The sequence below is a fragment of the Prorops nasuta genome, unplaced genomic scaffold, assembly GCF_024137725.1.
Source record: "Prorops nasuta isolate Cenicafe-Biocafe unplaced genomic scaffold, Cenicafe_Pnas_1.2 PNAS00012, whole genome shotgun sequence".
NCBI classification, from domain to species: Eukaryota; Metazoa; Arthropoda; class Insecta; order Hymenoptera; family Bethylidae; genus Prorops; species Prorops nasuta.
The window spans coordinates 7,247,148-7,262,566 of NW_027116809.1; the positions used below are offsets into that span (position 1 = coordinate 7,247,148).

A 15,419-nucleotide genomic window follows, 5' to 3' on the forward strand; every position below is an offset into this window, starting at 1 on the left:
ATGTTAAATTTATCCATTCATATTATGCAGGAGAAAAACAGTCGAAACCAATGCTTAATTACAAAAACTTTGTGGAATACGGTCCTCTCTTCGTCATCGATTGTTCGCATCAAAATGAATCTATAAAGTCAGGCACTGTTGATGTTAAAATTGAGATTGATTGTACTAGAAATATTCCAAGTAATACTACTGCGTTTTGTTTAATTATACATGATAAAATCGTTGAATATAACCCGCTTACTAGTATTGTTAGAAATGTAAGTTAATAGACTAGATTTATATGTATCTTACTAATGTAGTGAGGGGTAAAGAAAAAATAAATAAATAAGATATAATAAACATTTATTGGTGTCATTCCTTAAAAACATTCCTTACAAACATTTCCAAAATTTATCTTATGATTATCATTGGGTAACTTTAAATTCTAAATTATTGTATCGTCCTCCAACATATAAGATTTTTAATGTATTCGCTGATGCAGCATTTTGAAGTTCTTTGATTAGTTCAGGCGACTCCAGTAATTTCATCATCCTTGAGGGTAGGAAGAACCATTCGTCGGTAGCCAGCTTCGCTATTAATTTCTCTCCATATTTGGTCTTAATTTTCACTAATTCAGTGATTTGATACTCCTTATTCTCCTCAAAAGTATTCAGCTTTACGAAAGTCTTAGGTTCGTAAGTTACACTTGCAAGTGCATTGATCTTGGTTAAATCCATTTTTCTGTGAAAAAACATAGAAATTGAGAAAAGAAAAATATTGAAATAGAATAGCAAGAAAAGAGAATAATAATAAAAGAATAATTCTTACCACCCAAAAGAATTTCTGTGGTACAGCAAGGAAAATATTCGGAATATAGCTTTGCACTGGATCTTTCACCTCCTTGAAGCTTCTAATGAAAACTGACTGACTGAAATTTCCCGATTGCTGACAACAAGGGTTTTAAAAATAGTGGAAGGGATGAGATGCATTCATGGAAGGGGATGAGATGCATTCTTATTGGAAGTTAATATTTGGGTGGTTGGGTATTCTTTCCCACCTACGAAATTTGCGTCAAACAAGTCGTAACACGTTACAAGCGGTTTCTCCTGAATTCTTTTAATTGCATAATCATGTTGTAGACTTTTCTAAAGTGAACTGGGGAAAATTTGCGTCAAACAGGTCATGACACGTTACCAGTGGTTTCTCCAGAATTCTTTTAATTGCATAAACGTGTTGCAGACTTTTCTTAAGTGAAACGGTAAAATTTATGAGCACATTCCTCTCGATAGCTAGGCATATAAAAAATTGAGAGAATATGAAAAAATCGAGGATTTAAAAGGTCATAAATCAAGTAACAAGTCATGACATGACATGATCTCAGGCGTCAGGTACTCGAGCATATCCGTGCTAGAAGATATCAGCACACTCAGCAATCAGTTCTCCAATCGCTAGAATGGTGCCAATACAGCTTCTTAATGTCTAGGTAAAAGTTATGTTTTGCTTTACCCTTCAAAAAAAATGAAGTGCACTGACAACTCTTTCCCTTTCTAATACCTAGCCTGCTTGTTAGATGGATCGTATGATATGCTTACCTGAAAAGCTAAAAATGGCTAAAAGATAAGTCAGGGAAGGCTATAAAAATTCTTAAAACTGTTTTTTATTCAATAACTAAAGTTTTACTATCAGTTACTCATCCAGTCTCCATGTCTCATCCTCCTCCTCCTCCTCCTTTTTCATCCACATCCTCCTCTTGAAGGTTAGCTTCTCTATAGCCGTATCCCGTGGTACCGCGAATGTATAATTTTAGTCAAACATCTTTTTATCACTTTAACTAATTCGCTCGTAGAAAGGTAAATGATTTCTTGAATGAAAGTCTAGAGAGGGTCCATAGAAGGAGAGAATAGTGGGAGGATCTAGAATTGGTTCTGAATGGTCAAATAGTACCCTCTAAGGACATACTATAAGTGAGGAGCTGTAAGGTCTAATAAATTGGTGAACCTGACCTGGGTATAGTAACAGCTAGGACTTAATAAGTTGCCCTATCAAAATATTAATATTCCTGAAATTGATGTTAAAATGTTATTCTCCCCAATAGGGGAGACTATTAAAACTATACTCTTTCATTTAGAGGATATTTCGTTATACGCTGCATAGGTTTTGTTAAAGCCATGCAAAGTTATAATTCCATGCTCGATGGAAAGTTAATTCCTTGCACGATATCAGCAACTTATCACAATAGCTATCTACAATTTAACTAACGAGAAAAGGGGGGATTGCGGTAGCCACCTAGCGGCAATTACTGGTACTATCAATTAAATTGAACTAGTTCACCCGTGTGTGTAATTACGTAATATTAAAATACCATTAGCGCGAAAGAAGATTAAGGAAGGCAGTCACCTAGCGGTGACTACTGGAACTAGCAATTAACTCAACCTAGTTTTTCTGTGTAGCAGAGTCGGAAATAGTTAGGCTACGTAAGGTAACTAACCATCGACTTCGAAGGGTGAAAAAACCTTCCCTCAACTAGGGCCCCGTAGGATAACTTAGGTCCCCGTAGGATAACTAACCAACGGTACCATAGGGTGAAAAATACCACCTCCCTAACCAAACCCGGTCCCACTATAAGACCTTCCAACTGTGACATAGGGTGAAAAATACCCCCTACCTAACCAAACTCGGTCCCACTATAAGACCTTCCAACTGTGACATAGGGTGAAAAATACCCCCACCCTCCCTAACCAAACGCGATCCCACTATAAGACCCTTTCCTTCCTCATCCCCACCACTACCATACTAAGAGAGTCTTATCCCCACCCATCCCCCTTCCACACCACAAAACAGCTTCCCCCACTCCCTGTCATCGGAACCGCATAGCTCCTCTACTAACTATATTCGAAAGAGACTCGGGACAGCAAAAATGTTCTGTTTTACAGGAATTTTTTGAATATAGGTATAAAAAGGAAAACGATATGGGCACATACATATCGGAGATAAAAAATATAGCATACAATGTAAACTCTTATGGAGAAGAAATAAAAGAAACGATGATAATTTCAAAGATACTGACTACCCTTCCTGAAAAATACAGATATTTTGTCAGTGCTTGGGAGTCAATACCTGCAGATCAAAGAAATTTATCAGACCTGACTGCAAGACTGATGAATGAAGAAACAAGGTGGAAAGCTGATCTGGAAGAGGAAGTGGCGTTAAAAAGTGAAGAAAGAAGATGCTACGTATGTCATAAAAAAGGGCACATAGCTGTGAACTGTCGATCTGGAGAGAAGGCTACAGGTTATAAGCAGTTTTGTAAAAAGTGTAAAAAACCTGGGCACAATCAAAAGAATTGTCATGCAAGGTCTCCAGGACAACAGTGTACAATCTGCAAGAAGACAAATCACACTGAAAATAACTGTTATTTTAAGAAACCAAATCAGGAATCAAGTCAAATTGCCTTTATAGCAGCCAATTGTAATGAAAATGAATGGATAGTTGATTCAGGTGCAACTTCGCATATGGTAAATAGTACAAGGATTCTGGAAAGAAAGCAGAAAACCGATATCAAGATACATATTGCCAGTGATGAGGGAGAAATGACAGCAGAAAGTGTAGGAGAAGTTAATTTAAGGGTTTGCAAACTTGAAAAAGTGTTATACGTACCCAATTTACAAGCAAACCTTTTATCAGTTAGTGAAATAACAAGAAAAGGAGGTGAAGTTTTGTTTCTGGAAAATAATGTCATAATACTGAAAAATAATAAGGTTATTCTCAAAGGGGAGAAAACTGAAAATGGGCTATACAAATGTAAACCATTTGCTGAGGAAAAAGCCCTAAAAGTCGAAGAAAAAGAATCGTTGGATATATGGCATAAAAGATTGGCACATTTGGGAAAAGAAAATATAATCAAACTGGTAGACATATCAAGGGGAATTAATATATCGAAAAAAGAAGTAAAGACGCAAATTCAGTGTACAACATGTATGCAGGCAAAAGCAAACTAGACTACCTTTTGGAAAAAATCGAGAAAAGGCAAGCAAACCATTACAATTAATTCATAGTGATGTGTGCGGGCCCATCGATCCAACAACGTGGGACAAGAAGAGATATTTTGTTACCTTTCTAGATGATTATACCAATTACACCATGATATACCTAATGGAGCAGAAAAATGAAGTCTTCGAGAAAATGAAAGAATTTGTGCACCTAGTGGAAAATAAATGGAACACAAAAGTCTGTAAAGTCAGGTGTGATAACGGAAAGGAATACGCTAACAAAGGAGTAAACAATTGGTGTAAAGAAAAAGGTATACAACTAGATTTTACCCCACCTTATACCCCCCAGTTGAATGGGAAGGCCGAACGTCTTAACAGAACATTAGTAGAGAAAGTCAGAGCTTTGTTACTAGAAAATAATACTGACAAAACCTTATGGGGAGAGGCTGTACGAGTAGCAGCCTACTTACACAATCGAAGTCCGAATAAAGTGAATAATAAAACCCCTTACGAGTTGTGGAATGGGAAACGACCTGACCTAAGTAATTTAAAAGTATTTGGGACTAATGTATTTGTAAAAGATCTTCGACAAAAACGAAAGTTGGATGCAAGAAGCAAACCAGCTATATTAATAGGATATACAAGTAATGGCTATCGCTTGTGGGATACACACACAAGAAAAGTTATAGTTTCAAGAGAAGTATGTTTTCTTGAGAAACAAGAAGAGGAAAATAAACCCGTTGAAAGAAGAGCACCAATAGTAGAGGACAAAGAATCTGATGAGGAGAGCATTGCAGAAATTCAAGAAGAAGCCAGTTTTGAGTCCTGTGATGACAATAATTCCATACATACATTAGAAGACAGTGAACCAGGTGAAATAGATGATACGGTTATCTCCTCCACACCAAGAAGATCAACTAGGGAGAAAAAGTATCCTGAAAGATATACTGACTATGTATTTCTGACATATGAAGAGGTTATGCAAAGTAATGAAAAAAAGAAATGGATTAATGCAATAAAAAAGGAAAAACAATCACTAGCAGAGAACAAAACGTGGTGCACTGTTAGTGAAAAGGAAGCTACACAAGTTAAGTGTCTTTCCACGAAATGGGTATTTACAAAAAAGGAGGATGGCACACATAAAGCTCGACTTGTAGTTAGAGGATTTGAGCAAAAAGAAAACTTAGATTATGAGAAACTCTATTGTCCAGTTGTAAACAGTGCTACTCTAAGAATATTATTTGCACTGGCATGCAAGAGTAGATAGAATTATATCAAATTCGACGTTCGCACAGCATTTCTATACGGTGAGCTTGAAGAACAAATATATATTAAGTTACCTCAGCAATATGCTGAAAACGAAAAATATGTAAAACTAAACAAAGCCCTGTATGGACTGAAACAATCTCCAAATTGCTGGAATAAAAAGTTCACAAAAATATTAAATGATTGCGGATTCAGGCAAATGAAAACTGAAAAATGTGTTTTTAAGAAAAAAGATAATTACACAGCTATTCTTGCTATTCATGTAGATGATGGAATAATGTTCGGTGATTGTGAAAATGATCTGAAGAAGTCACTACTGGAGCTAAAGGAAATCTTCAGTATTTCAATCATCTCAAACCCAGACACATTCCTGGGGATCCAAATAAAAAATGAAAATAACAAAACAAAGCTATATCAAGAAAATTATACCAAAAGAATACTAGAAACCTTCAATATGGAAAATTCAAAAGCTGTTAATACTCCAATGATAGGACTACCAGAGGAAAATCAACTGCGAAAGACTGACATTAGATTTCCTTTTAGAGAAGCTGTTGGATGTCTTATGTATCTTACAGCTAAAACAAGACCAGACATTTGTTTTGCAACAAACATTTGTTCAAGGGATATGGAAAATCCATCCGAAGAAAGTGTAAAAAGCCTAAAAAGAATTTTCAGATACATAAAAGGGACACCAGACCTTGGAATTGAGTTTAATAACGTACACAGCACAGAAGAATTGGAATGCTACTGTGATGCTGACTTTGCAGGAGATGTGAGGACCAGGAAGAGTACCACAGGCTATATCATAAAACTTTGTGGAGGACCAGTTACATGGACATCTAGAAAACAGCCAATTGTTGCCTTATCCACAACTGAAGCAGAGTTTATCGCCGCGGCCGAATGCTGTAAAGAAGCTTTATACCTTAAAAATTTTATGGAAGAGCTAATAGAAAAACCTGTGAAGATTAACATGAATATTGATAATCAGAGTGCGATTAATATTATAAAATCTGGTACATTCAATAGAAGGTCCAAACACATAGATGTTAGATACCATTTCTTATGTGATCAGATTAAATTAAATAATGTTAAAATCATTTATTGTAACACAAATAATCAGACAGCTGATATATTTACTAAGCTTTTAGGGCCAATTAAGTTTGTAAAATTTAAAAAAGATTTAGTTAAGTAATGTATAAGAATTGTATGTATGAAGTAACTAACAATGATTAAAGGGGAGTATTGGCAGTAATCATTGTTAGTTGGCAACACTGAAGGAACCATAATGTTGGTGGTACTAGTTGCTAAGTGGTAACACTGCCCTACTGGTGCTACGCAGTATGTGGTTCAGTTGTATCAAGAAGTCGAGTAAGAATGAGTGAGGTATAATTCTGTAATGATAACTTAAGTGTACATAGTTTCTAATAATTGTACCAAGCATCATACAGAATAATAAAACCACGTAAATCTAATCGTTTACTTCATCCGTATTTATATTTATCCTGGAAGTTTAAAAGAGAGAAAAGTCTTTCCATATTATGTATAATTATTACATATATATAGAAATAAGTATATGTAATCCTTTAAATACTGCATAGATCTAGATAGTCATAAAAACTCTTTGTTTTGATTAATCGCTTCCTATCTGTCGCTCGTGTATGTTTACATTGCGAGCGCCGAATAGCTGTTCGGGAATAAAAAGCTCGCAATGAAAATAAGTACTGTAATTTTACTTATAATTCAATATATGATTCTCAAGCTTATTTAGTAAAAGATTTTAATAGAGAGTCTTATGTTTAGAGAAATTAATACTTAATTTTAACGTTGCCTATGTACATAATACGTATTGATCTATATGTACATATAAATACATTACAGAACATAATATTTCTGAGGTAGGAATTGTTTTGGTAATAAACGCACGTGCTTTCCCCTAAAGGAAGAAGCAAAACAAAGATGCGACTGAGAGAGAGAGAGAGAGAAGTCCGATAGCCGCTCCTTATCGCACTCATAATATGCCAATGCTACGAGCGTTGATTATTTATCTTCGTTCTTGGCTATTGGAAAAACTTTTGAAAACAATTCAACATATAGTTATTCTTCAATTTTTATTCCATTATGACAGAATAATAATGAATAAAGCTGTCAGTTGATCGTTTATTTATAAGGTATTTCAAGTCTGTATGAAGACTTTCTGTTTATAATACATCGAAGAAGTCTCGTGGCTCAGGCCGTAAGGTAACCGCGTGGCAATTCGTGGGTCCGGGTTCGATTCCCGCTCGGTGCTTTTTTTTTTTTTTAAGATTAAATTTTTTTTTAATGGCCATTGACTCACAAAAATCAATAATAAATTAAAGAAATGCATATTTTACGGAAGTAAGCGAAATATAAAGATGAAATTGTATTTAAAGTAATTACTACATATCACATGCGCATTTCCTTAATTTATTATTGACTATAATAAGTCAATGCTTATAAATAAATATGCTGAAAAACATGAATAAAGGCATTGTCCTGCAAATGTGAATAACATCGAAGATTCGTAGATTTTCGGCAAAGCGAAGCGGAAAGATTTTGCCTCGAATCTTCTGCTAGACGGCTAACAGCGAGAAAGACAGAGAGGTCCGAGAAAGTATCTCCGCTCTCTTTTTAATCCGAGGATAGCCGAGAGCGAGCGAAGCTAGTCGACACATGTATGGACGCTTCGCTTGGCTCGTGACCATCGAGCAGCGGTAGAAGCGGGGATGGCTCACGCAAACGAGCCTGCATCTGTGGTGGTAAGTGGAGGGGGAAATTCTGTAGACCGACGGTCTACTTTCTGGCAACACTGTCGCACCAGTGAAGCCAGATCGAGGACGGATTTTCTAGCCGGCCTGCGCGCGCAGGTCTCACACATAGAGAGCTGCTAGCGTCCGTGAGTGGAGGCTTCATTGCTCCTCCAGTCGTAGCACGCACACTCTTTCACCGGTACGTAGGTGTATCGGTCTCCTTCGACAAGCTTCGGTAGATCTCGGAAGCGACAAGGAACGTTGTCGAATCTCGGACCTCTCTCTTTCTTTATACTACGTTTACCAAGCGCGACTCGCAAAGCAAAACAAAATCCTTTTCCTAATGCTTCGGTAAAAGTTAAATTACCGAAGGTCCCAGCCCGAATTTAAAACTCTCCTAAAATAGTTTTCAATTATTATAAAATGCTTACATGTAGCCATTAACTTATTAGATTTGATAATAAATACAAAAAATGCGTTCTTATAATTTCAAATGAGTTGAGGTATAATAAACTCAATGTTTATGTATTAATCTGATAACAAATGCATTTTTATATTTATTATTGACTTCAATAAGTTAATGGTTATTAAAAAAAAATCCTTGTAATTAAAAAAAAATGAAAAAATTTTAAGCTTCGCCAAGACTCGAACCCGAGCCCGCCGCGTGAGAAACGGAAACCTTACCATCTGCGCTACAGCGCTCCTTTGGTGGACCAAAGGCAAATCGGCCTTTTAAAGACTGACTACAATTCTTTCGTTAACTAGTCATAAACGATCAAGAATTAGCTGTAATAATAAATACATTTATCTACGCAGAATTACTGCACTAAATTTATTATGTTTTCAATTTAAAGCATACATTTTGCACGAAGATACGATAGTTTAAGGGTATATCCATGCAGTACTCTAAATACAAAACTATTCATATTCTCCATTGTCATAAATTATTCGACTACGACACACGTAACATATATTACAATATTACTTAATTAATTTATAACAATGGAGAATATGAATAGTTTTGTATTTAGAGTACTGCATGGATATACCCTTAAACTATCGTATCTTCGTGCAAAATGTATGCTTTAAATTGAAAACATAATAAATTTAGTGCAGTAATTCTGCGTAGATAAATGTATTTATTATTACAGCTAATTCTTGATCGTTTATGACTAGTTAACGAAAGAATTGTAGTCAGTCTTTAAAAGGCCGATTTGCCTTTGGTCCACCAAAGGAGCGCTGTAGCGCAGATGGTAAGGTTTCCGTTTCTCACGCGGCGGGCTCGGGTTCGAGTCTTGGCGAAGCTTAAAATTTTTTCATTTTTTTTTAATTACAAGGATTTTTTTTTAATAACCATTAACTTATTGAAGTCAATAATAAATATAAAAATGCATTTGTTATCAGATTAATACATAAACATTGAGTTTATTATACCTCAACTCATTTGAAATTATAAGAACGCATTTTTTGTATTTATTATCAAATCTAATAAGTTAATGGCTACATGTAAGCATTTTATAATAATTGAAAACTATTTTAGGAGAGTTTTAAATTCGGGCTGGGACCTTCGGTAATTTAACTTTTACCGAAGCATTAGGAAAAGGATTTTGTTTTGCTTTGCGAGTCGCGCTTGGTAAACGTAGTATAAAGAAAGAGAGAGGTCCGAGATTCGACAACGTTCCTTGTCGCTTCCGAGATCTACCGAAGCTTGTCGAAGGAGACCGATACACCTACGTACCGGTGAAAGAGTGTGCGTGCTACGACTGGAGGAGCAATGAAGCCTCCACTCACGGACGCTAGCAGCTCTCTATGTGTGAGACCTGCGCGCGCAGGCCGGCTAGAAAATCCGTCCTCGATCTGGCTTCACTGTGTCGCACACTCGCAGTTGCTGGTGGTCGTACATATCTCCATGACTTACCATTGTTATCATTTTACAAAAATTAAATTGCTAATATTTTTTAAGTATATTATTCCAGTAGAAAATGGCTCTTTATGACAATCAACACTGGCTTTTGTCACACATCAGGGATAGCTTTTTGTCTTCAGATGATACAGGTTAGCATGGTTGACGCCAGATAGATTAGTTTTTAATTAGTAATAATGTATTATTTATAAAGCTAATATAAAGAATTAAATTAATTGTATTTAAATGGCAAATTGATGATATTAATTAATTTCATGCAAAACTGGAGTTAATAAATAATACTATTTATAAAGTTCATTTCTGTTCTATCTCAAGCTGTACTATAAACTAAAATTTCTATTTTTTGTTAAAGGCATCTGTGAAATGGTAATGCTTGGAGAAGACATTCCTAAACAATTAAAGTCAAATGGTGTTCTAAGATTCTATCCAGAAATGGAAGAAAGTGATGACGAGGACATAGATGTTCTCTCAGAATCATATGATATTCAAATGGGTATTAAATTATTTTCCTTACTATCTAATTATTAGAGTAATATGTATATGTTATTTTAGATATGGAGTTTAGTCATCGACAGCGTTCTAATACAGCACAAAGATTAGAAAAAATGGATCTTGAAAGGAAAATTGCTGCTAAAGTAAAACATGTAAAGTGGGCTTATAATCCTAATGCTGTATCCATTTCTGACCAGTCAAAATTTTTTCAAAGGAAAAATTTTCGCAGAAAAGAAATAATTCAAGGCAAAAAGAATTCTCTCCTATCAGAACAACTTGTAAAATGTCCTAATCTTCCAACAAATTCATTTACAGAATATGCTAGATTTGATGGAAATGTACGTAAGACGCTAATATTATTTTTTAAAATACCTGATTTCTCTGCTATGTAGCATTAATAATTATAGGTACAAATAGGAGTTCCTGTAAGGAGATATAGAATATTTATGTCATTGTTGCCAAAAGAACAGCGAATGTACCCTCTTCAAGTAATAGTTGTAACAACTGCTACTGTACAAGAATTTATTGGATTGATTTGTTATCACTATGCAAATGAGCATCCTGATCATCCTCTCAAGTATAAAATCTTACTTTTTAAAATTTAAACGCTATTCTGCTCTTATTAAAATGTAAAATTAATTTTATATTTGCAGAGAAGATGTGCAAAGATATGGTTTATACATTACAGAAGATGATGGAGAAGTAGACTGGGATTTGCCATGTTTAGACCCTGCTGAAATAATCTCTAAGTTTGAGTTTATAACATTAGGTCTACTTGAAATGAAACCAAGTGATAGAGCAAGGCACAATACAATTAAGTACACTGAGACAAAGAATGAAGACGATACACATTTAAAAGTTAAAGAACAAGAAGATGTTGCTGAAGATTTAGCAAGGATGGAAGGACATACAACAGCTATGGAAGCTCCCCTCTATCAGTCTTATAGGTATTATTTCTATATGAGTATTGGTAAAACTGATAATATGATACATATAAAAAAATTAATTCCTACTTTAATTCTTATTTAAAAGGGTTCACATAATTAATAAAGTAAGGACTAAAACTGAAATTCATCTTGGTATATCTGGTGAAAAAATAGAGATTGATCCAGTTATAACAGGCAAAGGTGCCCGTCGTTTCTGGAATAGGCAACATGCTATTAGTTATCATATAGATAACATTGCATGGTGTGAAATAACTGAAAATAAAGGATCAAAGACCACATTTACGTTAGTTTATACACCAAATTCATCAATAATTGATCATTTTGGTGGTATGTAATATTCTAGAATTATATTTTACTCTTGCTTTCATTATTTATTAGATTGCTCTGTTGGTTTAAACTCTGTTTTCATTTACAGCATCACCTGGACCAACACAGTCCTTACACCAATCTGCATCATTTAAAAATCATGAGTTTGAAGCTGATTCAATAATAGCAGAAGAAATAGTAAAAAAAATCAACCATATTTTGGAATTGCATAGTAGTAAATCCAGAAAAGAGTTCTTAGTTCATCGAGAAAGGAAAGCTGCTAGGAGAAAAAGTTTTCATTTACACAAATGATGGCTTTATTTATATTGTAAGAAATGGTATAAGGCATTAGTCAATTGTTTTGTACTATATATTGATTAACACAAATATTCATCAATGCATCAATGGTTCATAATTTTAACCAGTACTGTCAGCAGCCTTTTAGCTGTATATAATGTCCGTCAGATAAAATGACTGAGACCATGGACGTAAAATGCTATTTAACTTCATAACTAGAAAAGATAGCAATTTTTAATATAAGGCTTTTCTGTATGCAAATCACAAAACGCTTTGAAAAGGTCTTATACTAAAAATTGCTGTCTCTTCTAGTTGAAGTTAAACATTTTATGTCCTTGGTTTAAACCATTCTATCTGAAGACCCCTATATAAAGCCAGATTAATTTTTATAAAATTATGAATGAAATTAGCTTTTAAGTTAGTTTGATGTGTAAATATAGTTTAAAAGTTTTATATAATTAAATATTTATTTATAGATTTATTTTACCAAAGACGATTTAATAATTTTACTGTTTGTAAAATTTACTATAGTGCAATATAATATTTTAAGTACTTAATATATAATCTTAAGTGTTTCAACCAAATTCATTATTTTAAATATATGTATTAGGGTAGTCATTAAAAAATAAATTTTTGAGATGGCCCAATAAAGTAGTTGTACTTGATGAGAAGCTAGACGAGTCAAAGTTTCAAGGCAAAAAAATCTTAAAGAATATGTACATATCTCATTGATACTAAACTTTGTTTTTCGAAAATAGTTCGTTAAATTTGCAATTTTATAAAAAGATATGTAAAGTCATTTCTATAGTAAATTATATTTTATATAAAAAGATGTTTCTTTTCATAAAGCTGATATTTGTTAAAATATTCCCAAAACATCAACTAAATTAAATTAGCACTAAAAGCGCAATCTATTAAAACTGAAAGCAATCATATTTTCTTCAGTTTTTGTCTTTTGAAATTTTGAATAATTCCAAACATATATGCTACTATATTCACTCTGCATTCAAACACTAATATAATAAAGTAAGAATGTATAACTGTATACGTATATGAAAAATTTCCACCAAAAATGACCAAATTTACCGATAGGTAGCACTGGTAATATTCACATGCACTATGTTACACATTCACTTAATTATATTAGTGTTTGAATGCACAGAGCAAATATTACATTAATATTTTTATAAGTGAAAATTGTCAAACTAAAAAAACAGTATTTAACCTTAAATTATTAAGTTTTTCTTGTAGTATCTTTACGAATGTATGTTTAATTAAAAACATTTATAGAATTTTTTTTATGTAAAATTGAATTCACCAAAGGAAAAGTTTTATATATTTTTTCACAAAATCGTATTATTTAATGAGCTATCTTTCAACATTGTACAATACTGCAAAACATAGTTTGATGACAATAAGGCATGTTCTTTTGATTTTTTTTATCCTGAAATTTTAACACACTTAATTTCTTATTAAATGTTCATTTTCTACAGGCTTCAATCAAAATTTTATTTTTTAACTACCCTTATATATACATATATATAGAGTAAAATACTTTAGTGTTTCAGTCTAGATGTAACAAAATGTATATCTATGTAACTACACAGATATCAATTTTTTTTATAGGATCTTTTGGAAATTCTATTGAATTTGCATTCAGAGGTCTTATAAAAAAGATTGATACTTATATTTATGGAGGCAAATGAATTTATATTCCAACTTTGGGCCATCTCTTAAGCACCTCTCCCCTGTAAACATATACTAATATCTATTATATTAATATTTCAATGTAACAATTTTATAAGATTTCTGTAAAATTATATTCAGTTTCTATTAAATTACAAATTTATTAAAAAATTTTAATAAATTTATCAAGGAGTTAATTTTATGATAGTTTTTGTAGTTTCATGTATTCTGTTTTCTAAATTTGATATACATTGCTCCTTCTGCTTCTCAATTAACTGGCTTAGAGGAGAAACCTTAATTGTAATATCCAACAATTTTTTGTTCTGTTTATAAATGTGCTCATAATTTGGAGCAGCTAATAAAAATGACTTTTGTGAAGAAGATAATAAGTTTAGATCAAAGTCTGGTCCATGTTCTATTGTATACGCTCTCTCTATTTCTAATTGCTTCCTATCTGATTTGCGCTCTTTATAATACCTCAACCATTTCCTTCTTTCTATTCTTAGTGTATTTGTATATTCAACTAAATCAAATGTTTCCTTATGTTTATCCAAATTTGAACCTTTCTTCTTCGTAACGTCTGATTCTTCCATTTGAAAATTTTCTTTTTCAACTGCAGCAACTAAAAGTTATAAAGAAACTAATGAAATTAGCAATAAACATAGAGAGAATTTTCTAATATACAAAGGGTTTGGTCTATCTTTCACTGCACTGATATACTAGCGCAATAAATTAGACTAAGAAACTATACATTTGTGTTACTTTTAATTAATTGCAACAGTTAGCTAGTGCAGCGAAAAAGAATAGGCCTATTGTAAGATCATTTTAGAAACGAAAACTAACCTCCATCTCTCCTCATAAGACTTCGACGTGAATGAAAAACTAAAGATCGTCGCTTCTGGGTGGTTTCAGTGTTTAATTTAAATTCATCGCACATCTTAATTCGCTAGAACAAGCAAGCAAAATCAGCGAAATCTGTAAAATCTCTCAAATTGAAAACTACGTTGACACTATTTAAAAATTCCAGAAATCTTTAAAGATGGCGGTTTATTGTCTATTTAGGATTATATTGGGCGCGTTCACGGAGACGCTGGCTGCGTTCGGTTATTGACTCACAGTACTTTCAGTAGGTACCGAGCAAGGTTGCCAAGTCCGCCATCTTGAATAGTACTACGCTCTATAGTAAGTGAATTTTGATATAAGGAATGCAGACTGCACAAAGTATACTGCCAGCGGAAATACGTCAGTAGCCATCTTAAATGCAGAACGTAATATATCAAAAATTATATATATTATATTCACAGCCTGTCACCGTGAACGGCGTGAACGAAGACAAATGTTAGTATACGGAAAAATAAAGTGTAATAAAGAAATAAGGAGTAGTGACAGCTTTGATCTATCTGACAGTTGATGTACTTATGGTATAAGTGAATAAATAAAATAAAAATGCTTTTCCTAAATTGATTTTTAATTTTGATAAAATGGTCAAATGTAGCCATTAATTAATTAGATTTGGTAATAAATACAAAAAATGCGTTTTATTATAACAAATGAGTTGAGGTAAAATAAACTCAATGTTTTTATATTAATTTGTTAACAAATGCATTTTTTTATTTATTATTGAGTCCAATAAGTTAACGGTTATTAAAAAAAACATTCTTTGTAATGAAACAAAAAATGAAAAAATTTTAATCTTCACCAAGACTCGAACACGAGCCCACCGCATGACAAACGGCAACCTTACCGCCTGCGCTACAGCGCTCAC

The 15,419-nt window shown here is 33.3% G+C and overlaps 2 protein-coding genes across 2 annotated transcripts; one reads left to right on the forward strand and one right to left on the reverse strand.

Annotated features, from left to right (window-relative positions):
• The first annotated feature begins 9,867 nt into the window (after positions 1-9,867).
• Positions 9,868-11,996, forward strand: Sin1 (SAPK-interacting protein 1). The gene is made up of 7 exons (XM_066734388.1): positions 9,868-10,057; positions 10,279-10,419; positions 10,479-10,756; positions 10,826-10,995; positions 11,072-11,365; positions 11,451-11,692; positions 11,781-11,996. The coding sequence occupies exons 1-7, from the start codon at positions 9,985-9,987 to the stop codon at positions 11,981-11,983; spliced, it is 1,401 nt and encodes a 466-aa protein (XP_066590485.1). The 5' UTR covers positions 9,868-9,984; the 3' UTR covers positions 11,984-11,996.
• A 1,831-nt stretch (positions 11,997-13,827) lies between these two features.
• On the reverse strand, positions 13,828-14,778 carry LOC136777802 (uncharacterized). Its single transcript, XM_066734389.1, has 2 exons — positions 14,498-14,778; positions 13,828-14,276 (listed from the first exon to the last, which is right to left on the reverse strand). The coding sequence occupies exons 1-2, from the start codon at positions 14,589-14,591 to the stop codon at positions 13,840-13,842; spliced, it is 531 nt and encodes a 176-aa protein (XP_066590486.1). The 5' UTR covers positions 14,592-14,778; the 3' UTR covers positions 13,828-13,839.
• Between the last annotated feature and the right edge of the window lie 641 nt (positions 14,779-15,419).

What these genes read in the sequence shown, in the direction of transcription:
- Sin1 (XM_066734388.1), top strand. Translation starts at nt 9,985, where the DNA reads ATGGCTCTTTATGACAATCAACACTGGCTTTTGTCACACATCAGGGAT. An exon ending in TTTGTCTTCAGATGATACAG is followed by an intron (nt 10,058 to 10,278) that starts GTTAGCATGGTT and finishes TTTTTGTTAAAG; the next exon opens with GCATCTGTGAAATGGTAATG. An exon ending in CCCCTCTATCAGTCTTATAG is followed by an intron (nt 11,366 to 11,450) that starts GTATTATTTCTA and finishes CTTATTTAAAAG; the next exon opens with GGTTCACATAATTAATAAAG.
- LOC136777802 (XM_066734389.1), bottom strand. Translation starts at nt 14,591, where the DNA reads ATGTGCGATGAATTTAAATTAAACACTGAAACCACCCAGAAGCGACGA. An exon ending in TCTTATGAGGAGAGATGGAG is followed by an intron (nt 14,277 to 14,497) that starts GTTAGTTTTCGT and finishes TATAACTTTTAG; the next exon opens with TTGCTGCAGTTGAAAAAGAA.